This window comes from Lepidochelys olivacea (genome assembly GCF_965140295.1).
Source record: "Lepidochelys olivacea isolate rLepOli2 genome assembly, chromosome: 18".
NCBI classification, from domain to species: domain Eukaryota; kingdom Metazoa; phylum Chordata; order Testudines; family Cheloniidae; genus Lepidochelys; species Lepidochelys olivacea.
In genome coordinates this window covers 21481867-21495393 of record NC_140428.1, presented here as the reverse complement: position 1 = coordinate 21495393, position 13527 = coordinate 21481867, and the positions used below count along the sequence as shown (strand labels likewise).

General features: G+C 48.4%; 1 protein-coding gene across 1 annotated transcript in view; it reads right to left on the bottom strand.

Annotated features, from left to right (window-relative positions):
* Positions 1-10233, bottom strand: part of PLEKHN1 (pleckstrin homology domain containing N1) — a 42393-nt gene extending 32160 nt beyond the window's left edge. Inside the window, exons 1-2 of the mRNA XM_084651658.1 lie at positions 9946-10233; positions 8091-8190 (exon numbers count right to left, since the gene is read on the bottom strand). Coding sequence (XP_084507784.1) covers positions 8091-8190; positions 9946-10118 — 273 coding nt within the window. The 5' untranslated portion in view covers positions 10119-10233. The remainder of the gene's footprint in view (positions 1-8090; positions 8191-9945) is intronic.
* Positions 10234-13527: the final 3294 nt, after the last annotated feature.

Genomic DNA, 13527 nt, shown 5'->3' with positions numbered 1-13527 from the left:
TGCATTCTGAAGAGCTTTGTTGTTAAGATGTGCATTAGGACATAGGAGCTCCCAAGGGACATGGAGAAGTCAAATTTGGCTCTGAATTTCGGTCCCCATAAAAATAACTTAAAACCAACATAAATTATCCCATTTGTTTCTGCTTTTACTTCCACCACATTCAGTTGTTCATTTGCTTTTTCATCTAGAAATTCCCTGTCCAGCGTTTGCCATCCAAATGTTATTCTTTCAATATTACATATGTTCTGGTAGTGCCCAGTAGTCCAGATCGTGAACCAGGGCGCCACTGTGCTAGGCGCTGTGTAAATGCAGAACCAAAAAAAAAGCCCCTGTCCGAAAGAGCTTACAATCGACGTATAAGAGGAGAGAGAAAACACAGCGGGGGCGAGGGAACACAAAGTAACAAATGAGATGATTGTGAACAGTGTGAGAAGCAGTGGTCCCAGCAACCCAGCTGCTTAACCAACATTGCAGTCTTGTGCTAGCCCATGAGATCTAGAAACAGAAATTGACTGGAAACGGATGCTGACCATAAAGTGAAACTGACGTGGGCCCTCCAGTTCTACACCGAGCCCTGTTACCTTCAGTGCGACGCTGCACAAGTCCGTGTTCCAGCAGCACAGAGTTCCTAGCAGTTTGGGGACCAAAGTCTTTGACTTCTTACTCTTAACATTTCTCTCCCTGTGGACAAATGGATTTTTGAATTTATTTCCGTTGGAATCACCTAGGGTGTCACTTGTAATAGCGCCAACAAGTTAGGATGATTAAATCTAGGAATTGTACGCAGTGCCCCTTTAACTGCTGAAGGTCCTAGCACACCCAGGTGCAAGGCACCAGCTGTGCAGCCGCAGGTCCTAGGTGTCAGAGTAGCAAAAAGAACAGGAGGACGTGTGGCACCTTAGAGACTAACACATTTATTAGAGCATGAGCTTTCGTGGGCTACAGCCCGCTTCATCGGATGCATAGAATGGAACATCTAGTAAGAAGATATATATATACACACAGAGAAGGTGGAAGTTGCCATACAAACTGTAAGAGGCTAATTAATTAAGGTTTCAGAGTAACAGCCGTGTTAGTCTGTATTTGCAAAAAGAAAAGGAGGACTTGTGGCATCTTAGAGACTAACCAATTTATTTGAGCATGAGCTTTCGTGAGCTACAGCTCACTTCATCGGATGCATTCCTTTAATTAAGGTGAGCTATTATCAGCAGGAGAAAAAAACTTCTGTAGTGATAATCAAGATGGCCAATTTAGACAGTTGACAAGAAGGTGTGAGGATATGTCCTTCCATTCCATGGGTATCAGTGGAAGGTAAATGGATGGGAGTGGCAAGTGGCTATGGAAGGTCTGTGTTTAGTGTTGAATTATATTTTGTACTTTTTTGGTCTCCTTTCGAGAACCCTCCCCTGCTGTTGAATTGTACATAATATATATATAAATATCAACAATACGGCAGCATAAACAATCTGGAATCTCATTTAAACAATTCTAACATTAGGAAGCTACTTGGCATTTCCCATGGCCAATCAGTGCATTACTTAAGACTTGTCTGAACACCAATGTTGGAGCGCTTTAACGATCCCAGTCTAGTTAAATGCTGCAACCATCACCAGTGTGGACACAGTTATATCAGTATAAAGGGTGCCTATCCCGTTATAGGTATTCCTGAAGGGGAAGGGGAATAAGCTATCCATTTATAACGGTATAACGTCATCCACATGAGGGGTTGTATTACTGTGTTGGTGGGGGGGGGCGGGGGAATCATCACACTTATAACTGAACTAGTCAAGCTGGAATAAAAAGTGTGTGTAGAGCCGGCCTGTGTTCTAATCGCCGTGTTCTCTAGACCTGCTGCTCTGATAGCGCTCCAGCCACGGCTACCCTCGCTAGAGCTGCAACGCTGGCATATTAAAACAGGTTGGCCGTAGGCACAGGCAGCATGAGCCCAAAACAAGAGAGACAAGAAAAGCTTTGATGAGGGACAATTAGTCAGTCGGCTCAGTTTTAGCTGTCCTCTATGAACGTAAAGGTCAGAAGAAAATTCCAGGATCTGGACCCACATAGTTTGGTTCTGGGCTGGATCAAAGCCCAGAAAGGGTCTAATTTGTTTGTGTGGGTATCAGCCAAGGACTGAGAGTGGGATTTCTGTCTAACAGGGAAGTGCAATGCAGGGATTTTTGAAGCTGTATTAGTCACATGACTGATGATCAGCTGCTGATGTGTAGTCAAGTGGGATGGCCTTGGGCTGTTTTGGTCAATTTTTACCTGGTCTCTCCTTGTGTTTTTCTGTTTTTTTGAACATGTAGCTGGCAGGAGCCCTGGACTTTGCCTGGGTGCCTTTTGCTGAGGACTTTGTATAAAACCAAAAGTGAAGTAACTAATGGACTGCTCAGAAGAGACTGAGGTTTCAGGGAAGGGCTGGGCTCATGAGAGTTTAGGGCCAAAAACTCATGAAAGCAACAGAAGAAAGTTTGATGCCATTTAATCCGACCTCAGACCCTACCTGTGATTGCACCCTGAGCTCCACTCCCTGCCTAAATCTGACTGGGATTGGGCTTCATCCCCTGCGCCCGTCCGGAGCCAGGATGTACATCCACCACAGCCTCAGCATAGCTAGGATGACACAATCCTTGGCATATCTTATTATCACTGCACCCACACTCCAGATAGGTCAAATCAATGGCTCTCAAGGGATGTTTACAGCTGGTCTGCCCGATGCCCCTCCCACCGCAGTTGTGCCAGCAACCTGGTGCTATAGCCACCACTGCATGTGAGTGAAGTGTTTGTGTGGACAGGAACACTCCGCACTCAGGCTGTCCCTGGTGTGAACTCGCCTAGTGCAGGCGAGCACTGTGTGTTTGTACAGCACCTCACGCAGTAACAATAGTAATGCCTAAGTCTTATTTAGCACTTGTCATCAGTAGATCTCAAAGTGCTTTAAAAAGGAGGGCGGTATTGTAATCCCCATTTTACAGGTGGGGAAACTGAGGCACCAAGAGGAAGTGACTTGCCCAAGGTCACCCAGCAGGCCAATGACAGAGCCATGAACAGAACCCAGGTCTCATAAATCCCAATCCAGTGTTCTAACCAGGAGGTCACACCGCACACACTCATATCAGTGAGTCATATTTCTCTATGGGAGACTTAAACCCAGACTGCACAAAGCACCAGCAAACATCCTGCTCTGGCCACAGAGGGGAGCACGAGGAGAGCAAGATGTTACCTCATCTATTTTGCCCATCTATGGTTTCCTTTGTCCCCAGTTTTAGAAAAGCAGGCTGTCTAATCCCAGCTCAGGAGATCTCACTCTGCACAAGGAACAAGAAGTCTTTGTAATGCTATCAAATCTTTCCCATCAATCTGTGATCAGCTGTGTGAGAGAGAGATAATGTGATCTCCCCTATGATGTGATGGGGATGACTAAAAGACAAACCCAGACTGCAAGAGCTAACCCCAGACTGAGACGAAACTGCCTTCATGTTTGCAGCATCAGCTTCAGCTCTGCCTTCTCTGGGAGAAGCGTATGATTGCCCCATGGCTCCATTATACCTGTGGAAATTCCTCTGAGACAGAGTGAATCCCCACATGACATAGAGCTGGTATGGCAGGCTCTGTTATGTTTGTGGCACACACAAAGAGAAGTTAGTTAAAAACACAAATATTCTTGCTGGAAGGTTGTAAGATAACACAACTTAATTTCTTAGAATTCAGAACAATAACACACAAGAATCATAAACCAGAGAGAGACAAAGCAGGCTGCTCCCTAAAAAAAAAGAGAGGCACAACTCTCCTCACCTTACTCTAGGCTGGCTGTCTCAGACTCTCTGATCACACACTTCCCTACAGAGCCCCCCCATGCCTGCAAACAAGACTAGAAAACCCCTTACAATTTGAAGTGTCCGTTTACAATTCCAGCACATTTTTCAAATATGCCACACTGTCCACCCCTTTTGGGCACTTGCCAGCATAGAGGAGGTGTTTGGGGCATCTCTGGGGGGAAAGGAGGTGTGACCACAGGTCTGCGGCCTTCTGGCAATTTCTGACTGCTGAACAACCCGAAGAGGCTGTGCACTGCCAGGGGAAAGCTAGGGCAGCCATGAGGCTGCTCTAATTTCACTGGGAACCAGGATGGCCCTTGCATGGTCCCAGAGTAGGGAGGGTCTAAAGTGGCATTAAGCTGCATTAGCGCCCCAGGGTCAGACACTGAATGGCACTTTGTGCCTTCCCCTTATTGTTAGTTAAGCGCAGAGGGGGGAGTTCATCCCTCCTGTACCTCCATGCAGCAAGGGGAACTTGGGCCAGAGGTTTGTCCCCTTCCTCCCCCTCACAAACCCCAGCTTAATTATTTGTTACCACCTTTCACTAGCTCTTTGGGGCGGAGACCAGTTTTTACTTCTATGTCTGTACAGCCCCTAGCGCACTGGGGCTCCTCGGTGCTATCATAAACAATCGTGCTAATAGTAAATACTCATGCTAATAATAAATTAGAACTGTCCTTTGCTGGCATGTTCCACTTTCACCGCTGTGCAGAAACACAATTGTCCAAAGGCAAGTGAGAGCAGGGAACCCTCCATGACCTGCAAGAACGTATGTAACACAGGGCCAGACACCAGAGCTATCGCAGACGCTGGTGTCTCGAAATAGCACAAGGCACTTGCTAGGACCTCAGGGAGTTTGTGAGCAGCCTGTTATCAGCCCCAAACCCGCTGGGAGATCAGCACCATTTTGCAGCACCCCTGCCGCACCCAGATTTAATTGGAGGTGCCCTCAGACACAAGTGACAACTAGGTTGCACCTCTTCTGGTCCCAGGCTTTCCTAGCCAATAGGAACACAGCACACGCCTGTTCTAACCAAGCCATAGGCTACCTCCCTGGGCTAATTAACCCCGTGCTTCTGGATCCTAATAACAGGTATGACTAGACTGGGCTAGAAGGGGTTTTAAATCAGACACAGTGGCTGGCAGGCCAGAAGGACACTTTAAACCCGAGGGTAGACCGGGTAAGTTGTAGTTTAACATGCCTTCTCTGGGGGAGGTGAATCCATCCTCACAGTGAAAGGGAGAGGAGACAATCACAGAGTCTCACCCTTCTCTCCAGCACAACTAATGCAGGGCAGAAACTGTGGGAATCCTGCTGATTGCGGCCCAGACAAAAGAGTTTCGTGCTTTGTCATCCTTTCGCAACTCTATCAGCTGGCTGTTATTTCCCCGGGACTGTTGATATTTGTGGCTACCCACCCCCAGCCGCCCCCAATTCACGGAATGGGGCTAGTTTTTGTTGCCTCCGTCAGGGAGTTTGATGCATCACAGTTATTCGGAAACCAAGTTCCTCTCTTGGGGTTTGGCAGAGAAGCGAATGGCAAGGCGAATGCAGCGCGAATGCCCTGACATGTTCGCTCTGGTCTCCAGGGCCTCATCCTACAGGTAAAGCGAGTTAATAATTAACCCCCCTCGTCCCCTCCAGACTCTCAGCCGAATGTCAGTGAATTGCAGCTGAATCACCAACCATGGCAGCAGCAGGCTCCCAGTCCACCAAGCCTCTGACTGCTGCTGGTTAATAATAAAGGAGCCAAGGCAGCAGATTTGCAAATGGGCTTCTCCCTCCATCCTCCAGTTTGTTTTGACTCCACAGTGGCCTGGATTGGGAAGTGGCGTAATTAGGTCCAGGGCTTGGAGGCATCAACAGCAAAATAACATGGAGGCTCTTCTGTATGCAACTTGCCCCGGGTTGGGTTGGCAGCAGCGGGCCTCGTTTCTAGGGTCAGCCCGTTCCTAGGGCCTACCTTCCCAGGCATCCACAAAGCTCTGGGGTCCCCTTCACTTCTATTGGGGAAGATCCTGGGCATCAAGACTAAAGAGTCTGTGATTATAGAAGCTATCTGTGATACTGACATGGTACCCATCACCGTAGCAACTGGGCGCCCCACGGCCCTATCAGGCAGGACAGTGCTCTAGTTCAAACAGGGACTGTGTCGGGGCAGTTCTCTGGCCTGCGCTATGCAGGAGGTCAGCCTAGAAGAGCCCAATGGTCCCTTCGGCCTTAGAATTAATTATCACCATTTTGCAGATGGGGAACTGAGGCCCAGAGAAGCGAAGCAACTTGCCCGAAGTCACTCAGGGAGTCTGCGGCAGAGCCAGGCTTTGATCCTGGGTCACCCATGTCCCAAGTCAGCACCCTAACCGCTGCACCACCCGGGTAGGGGAGGAGCCCACTTCATCTGAAGTTTCCTTCACGAATAAATTGGTGTGGTGACTCGTTTTTGGTCCACGTCCCACATTGTGTCCCCACGTTTGGGCATTAGCAGGTTGAGGGGCGTGACCAGCTGGGGTTGCACCCGAGACCTCTCCCACCAAAGTACAGACATCGACCACTTGGGTGAGAAGGCAAAGTCCATCAGCGGAGAGCAGCAGCAGTCAGCTGTCTTCTGTGGACCTGTCAGAGAGGGGGATGCGGAGACATCTGCCAGTGCATTGACAGAGACTGTTGTCCTGGATCTTGTGCTGCTCATGGGTTTCATTTTCCCGGCCTGTGCGAATGTGGCTATTCTTCCTCTTGCCTCCTTTGGGGAAGTATCAATAACGGTCAAGGAAGCCAAGCGTAGGTCCTGATCCTGTGATCCTGATCCAAGCGTAGGTCCTGATCCTCACTCAGAGCACACGTGTGCCCTCCAAGCTCCTCCAGGAAACGATTTCTGTGTCCATCCTGCTGGAGGCCTATTGAGCTTGGTTACAAGAGCAGGCAGGCGAGGAATAATACTTAGCACTTCCATAGCACTGGTCATTGGTAGAGCTCCATATGCTCCCCAGAGATGATGAAGCATAATGTCCCTTATTATACAGATGAGGAAACTGAGGCACGGAGAAATGAGGCACGGGACTTGCCCAGGGTCACACAGTGAGCCAGTGGCAGAGTCAGGAATAAAACCCAGGAGTCCTGTCTCCTCCTCTGGTGCCAGAAGACAAAAGGTAAAGTGGTCGGGGCTGACAAAGGGCCCAGCCGTGCGGGTAGGGATCCAGCGTGGAATCAGGAGCTTTTCCCTATAAAAAGGTTACAGCAACCCGGCATTTGTAGGTGGAAAGCCGAGCGGTGGCTTCCTGGAGCTTCAGTCAACCCAAGGCAAGAGGGTGTTGGTATGACCCTGCCCAGAGCCGGGGCTGATCGAAGGGCAGACGGGGCCACTGACGGACATAAACCAGGTATTCTCCTACCTTGCAGAGCATCATTAAAATAAGCCTGTCTGGTGGAAAAGGCACTGGGCTGGGTCTCAGGAGACCAAAGTTCTACTCTCTAGCCTTGTCACTGACCCGCTTGGTGAAATTACTTCTCTCTCTCCGTCTCTGATTCCTCTCCCATTCTTGTCTTGTCTATTTATACCATGTTCACTGGGGGTAGGAATGGTCTCTCACGAGGCAGATGTACAGCACCTGGCACAATGGGGCCCTGATCTTGGCTGGGGCCTCTAGATGCTACCTTAATACAAATAAATAACACTACTGCTAATATAAGCTCTGCTTCCATTGTCAGGCTGCTGGGAATGGGCCGTGTGGCTGCAAAGTTTGTATGTGCCTAGGACAGACGTGCCCCGTACCTCTCACCTTCCCACGGCGTATTGCTAATGCATTGGCAGCTCCGCCTCATTCCAGCATGGGAATGAATCATTCTCTCTTTTGTACGCTCTCTCTAATTTCCCCTCATCCTTCCTCGACTGAGAAACAAAATAACTAATAGCAGCAGAGGGAGTGCATCGGAGTCCCTGCCTGCCTCCCCGCCGGTGCTGCATCTCAGATTCCAGATATTCAGGTTGATGACAGGGCTTCATGGTCCCCACCCATGGGATGCTACAGTAGAGTCCTGGAGTGGCGAGCTAACCTGCCTGGAAGGAGATAGGTCTCAGCTCCTGATCCCTGCTCTTGCTACAAATGTTCCCCTGAGCCTCTAATCTCCTTTGCCCAGACCTGTGGCTACCACCCCACTGTGCAGAAACCCCTGCCCATCTCATGCACAGAGGTGTCCCCAGGGATGCAAGCCCCACAGCTGCTGACAATAACTTCTCCTAGTTCAAGAGGATGGCTGGATGTGTTCGTACTTACCTTCCCAGGAATATACTGCAGTATTTTGTCTGTGGTTATGTCTCTCTCCTGCCCTGACTCAATACCAAAGAGGCTGGCCAGGTTTTTCTTGCTGTCTTGTCTGCAAAGAAACGAAAACACATAGGCCAAAGCTGGTATATTGCGAACCCCAGCTCAGAAATAAGGAAGTGGGTGAGCCAAACAAGCAATTTGCCACTAGCCTCCTAATCATCCCAGCCCAATAAACAGCTGATAATCAGCCTGCAAGAATTTTAATGGCTTTTCCAGGCACTTGTTGGCTTGTCTTTGTTTTGCTTACTTGTCTTTGCATAACCAAAATGCTCAACAAGCCCTGTCTGCATCTCTAGCCTGGCCATGCATCCCAGCACTCACCCATTCCATTTTATTCCATCTTTGTGTCTTTCCTGTCTCTGTCCTCAGAATCCCAGTACCGTTCGACCCCGAGCCCTTCGGACGCACACTCACGCCCATGTTAAAGTGCCCTGCTCCCGCTACCAGCTGTCATTTACCTTTTGGGTCATTGGGGCTGCTTTGGCCAGGATTCCTAAGCAGTTTTCTCTCTTCAAACCACATTGCAACAGTTAACGCTATGGGGACCAAGTTATCATCTGCAGTGGACGGAAGACCCCGTCCTGCAAGATGCTGACCAACCTCAAAGCCCAGCAGTGTCAATGGGAGTTAACACACAGGATCAGGTCTTTACACTGTAAACTTCTTGGGGCCGGCAATCTTGGGTCTGATTCTCCTCTCCCTTACATCTGTTTTACCCCAGAACAACTCCATTGCAACTGCCTTCCTTCAGTGGAATTATTGCCAATTTACAATGATGCTGGGGAGAAGAGAAACACTCCTGACATCTTGTCCATTTGTTTGTAAAGCCCTGAGCCTACAGGGTTTAGGAAGGATCTCCTGAAGCCAGCTGGTCCATCCCACCAAAAATGCAATTATTTTTTTCCCAGCTTCAGACAACGTAAAAGGCAACCACAAGCTTCGACAAAGGCTTGGTTCACTGCTGAAGCCTAGAACATGCATGGTGGGAAGCAATCCTGGAAGGTCCCCCTTCACACACACACCCCCAGGTGGGAATAGAAGGGAGCAGTACAGATGAGGTCCTTGTTATCGCCGGGCTTAACAAGTGGGTTGGGTGCAGAGATCTGTAATATTTCTGATATTTGCACTGGACCTTCCTAGAAGCTCAGTGTAATACTGCTATTATCTATTGATCTGGGGGGGCTGCTGGTGCTGCCCATCACCGTAGTATCTGTGCGCCTTCCAGGACAAATTGAGACCAATAGCAAAGTCCCTACAAGACTTCCTGGAGTCTCTGGCTCATCTCCCTTTTCAGGGTGAAAATGCTGCTCACATTATGTAGCTAAAAATGTCTGGCTCTGGAGGATCTCCCTCTCCCTCGGATCTTGGCTTTTACACTCACTCACTTTTTTGGACTTGTGGCCCACCAGTGTCAGAGTCAGGAATCAACCAGTAAACACCTCTGCAGCCGTCGTGCGCGTTCCCCCGGCAAGTCTCGTGGGAGCGAGTTTTCGTTTCCAAATCCGACTGAAATAAACCAGCCCTTTCCCCCAGGGGCCCCCTGACCGGGCCGGCCCCCCTCCAGAGCCCGGGGGTTCCCTGCTCTCTCCCCCGGCTGCAAACTGATCTCGCGCCTGGCTGTCCAACCCCACGCGACACCGTGCAAAACGCATCGCTGGCTAACTAGGACTGTGGCCCCCAGGGAGCCAGGGGAGGGCTGGGGCTGCGAACCCGGTGCCCAGCCGGTGCCTTGCACAGGGCAAAGCCGGCTGGGAGCGGAAGCTTTAAAAGCAAGTCCAGATCAAACCGACACCCGTCTACTTACGCTTTCTTCAGGGAAGGCTTCCTGCTGAAGGAGTGTCTGAATCTCCCGGGTGGCTGGGGAACACAAGTCATGTTCCCCATGTTGGCAGCAGCTGCGATAATCCAGGAGCACCGGGCACGGGCAGGGGAGAGAGGGGGAATGAGGAGCTGGGGAAGTTTGCGAGCATGTGTCATGCAGGCATTCCCATCCTCGCTTCCGTTTGCGGTGACTCGTGTGGGTGTGATCTGTGTGAGCAAACAGCGTTTTGGCCAAGGGCTGGGCCACTGGGTTCTCTCCCCTACCCCCGGGGCGGGAGGGGAGGGATTTTGGCAGGGGAACCCGAAAAAGTCGGTTTGGCACCGCCTGGGATCTTTGATCCTGGGCTGGGGAAGAGGGCAGGGGGCTGAGCCGTTTGTGCTTGGAGAGGAATTTTAACCACTGTTAGATAAGAGGGATTCCGTCCACGGAAGCATTTAGGTCTCACGGCTGCAATCTGATCCCCCAGGCAGCCCCCTGCAGAGCCCCACGAAAGCCAAGGCGCAGAGGCAGCGTGTGTGTGGATCCAGTTGCAAGACTGGAGCCTTAAAAGGACAGGGTAGGGGTTTCAGGCTTCGATCCTGAGGGGCCTTGAGGTTTTTCTTAACGGCTTGGTTTGCAGACTCCATTCCCTTCTGATCGAAGCATGTCCTGATTTATTTTTTCTAACTCAAAAAGTGCTGCGTCCCACATGGGGGATTTCTGTCTCAGCCCTCATCTTGACAGCGAAAGAGGAATTAACCAGAGAACAACCGGTTCGTGGCTGCTTAGCTGCAAGTGATCATAACTTGAGTACATTAGTTATGTACAAGCAGAAAGTCCAGGCCAGCCATATGTATACTCGGTGCTTTAAAAAGGGCCATTCCACAAAGCTGAAAACCATTGTGAGCCAAATCTGCAGGAAGAAAGAATTTGAAGAGAGAAACGTGAATGGTAATTGGGGACTGTTTAAGAACATTATACTAAGATGGCCAAAAGACACAGGCAAGAAAGAATTTAGACTGTAAGCTCCTTGGGGCAAGGACTGGTTTTTTGTTCTGCGTCTTCACAGCACCACGGCACAGTGGGGTTCTGGCCCATGACTGGGGCCCCTAGAGCCTACAATGGACATAGACTAGACAAATAATAAGGTACAGTAATTAAAAAAACAAATTTCAGAGTAACAGCCGTGTTAGTCTGTATTCGCAAAAAGAAAAGGAGGACTTGTGGCACCTTAGAGACTAACCAATTTATTTGAGCATAAGCTTTCGTGAGCTACATTTTGGATGCATCCAATGAAGTGAGCTGTAGCTCACGAAAGCTTATGCTCAAATAAATTGGTTAGTCGCTAAGGTGCCACAAGTCCTCCTTTTCTTTTTAAAAAAACAAACTGGCTTGGGGGGAAGTGAAAGCAGCTATAAAAACAAAACAAAACCAACCCCCCAGTATATAACAAATGGAGAAAAGGGGAAGATGACAGCAATGAATCTAAATTAGAAGCTAGGAAGCACAGAAAGACACAAGGAGGAATCTTTGCCAGCAGAGAAAAAGACACTAAAGAGGTTTTGGCATCCTAACAGGAGTATTGGTCCATTGTTCGACGGAAATGGCAGAATTGACAATGATAGCACAGAAAAGACAGAAATGTTCAATAACTATTTCTGTTCTACGGTTAGGAAAAAGCCAGGATGATGAAATATTTTTCATTTCAACAGTAACTAAAGAGAATGTTAAACAGCAGCGGTTAAAGCTTTCAAACGTTGACATTTTCAAATCAGCAGGTCTAGGTAACTTGCATCCAAGAGTTTTAAAAGAGCTGGCCGAAGAGCTCTCTGGACTGTTAATGCTGATTTTCAATAAGTTTAGCTGGGGGTGCTCCAGAGGACTGGGAGAAAGCTAATGTACTTATATTTAAAAAGAGTAAATGAGATGAGCTGTATAATTATAGGCCTGTCAGCCTGACATCGATTCCAGGCAAAATAATGGAACAGCGGATAGGAGAATTGAATAATAAAGACTTAAAGGAGGGTAATATAATTAATGCTGATCAACATGAGTTTAGGGGAAAACAGATCTTGTAAGACTAACTTGAATTTTTTGGAGGAGATTGCAGGTTTGGTTGATAAAGGTAATAGTGTTGATGTAATAGATTTCTGTAAGGGGTCTGACTTGGTACTGGTTAATACTTTGATTCAAAAATTAGAAAAATACAAAATTAACACGGCACACATTAAATGGATTAAAAGCTGGCTAAGTGCCAGATCTTAACATGTTACCATAAATGGGGACTCCTTACTGATCGGGTGTGTATCTAGTAGGGTACCAGAGGGATTGTTTTTTGGCCCTTTGCATTTTAATCAGTGACATGGAAGAAAACATAAAATATGTGTCTGAGAAACTTTGTAGATGACAGAGAGTTTGAGAGAGGGGTAAATAATGAGGACAGGTCCCTGGTACAGAGCAATCGGGATCACATGATAAACTGGGCTCAAGCAAACACTATGCATTTTAATACATCCATAAGTAAGGTCGTAATCAGCTGAACATGAGCTCCCAGGAAGATGCTGTGGCCAAAAGGGCTGACGTGGTCCTTGGATGTTTAAGCAGGGCAATCGTGAGTATTCCTCTGTCTTTGGCAGTCATGCTACTGCTACTGGAAAGCTGTGCCTAGTTCTGGTGTCTGCTATTCACGATGAGGATTGAAAAATCAGAGAAGAGAAGTTAGAATGATGAAGGGATTAGCAAACCTGCCGTGTATGGAAAGACTCAGGGAGCTCCAGCCGTTCAGTTTAAAAGCTGCAGCTTCTTGCTCCCTACGTGGGGAACAGAAATTTGGTAATACAGGGCTCTTCAGCCTAGCCGACAGAGATCTCGCAAGAGCCAACGGCTGGAAGCTGAAGCTGGACAGGTTTAGACTAGAAAGAAATTACAGATTTATAGCTCCGAGGGTAATTAACCAGTCGAACAACTTACCCAGGCTTGCTCCATCACTGGCCATTTTTAAAATCCAGAGCCAATGTTTTTCTAAAAGAGCTGCCCTCGTTCAGACAGGGAGTAATGGAAGGCCGTCCTATGAGCTGTGCTATGCAGGAGGTCAGACTACGTGATGGTATTGGTCCCCTCTAGCTTTGTCATCTCTAAATCGTATGTATTTGAATCAGTGCCATATTATCCTGCCATTCCAGAGCAACCCTACAATAACAAACCAGCATGTGCTGCCCATCCCACAGGAGACATCCTCTACTAAACCCCCTCACTTTTTTGCAGGGCAGGTCCTGCGGCTGCAATGTGTGCACTGCCGATTCCCTCTAACAACAAACCCGTGTGCAAGCATCGCATGGAAGAGAACAAAAATTGTGGGAAGGAAACAGGTTTCAGTTGCAGTCTTTCAGGTTTCAGAGTAGCAGCCGTGGTAGTCTGTATCTGCAAAAAGAAAAGGAGTACTTGTGGCACCTTAGACACTAATAAATTTATTTGAGCATTAGCTTTCGTGAGCTACAGCTCACTTCATCAGATGCTTCTTACAGTCAGTAAAGGGACTGTTCTCCTTAAAGGATATTGCTAATGGACGAATACAAAACCTACCCT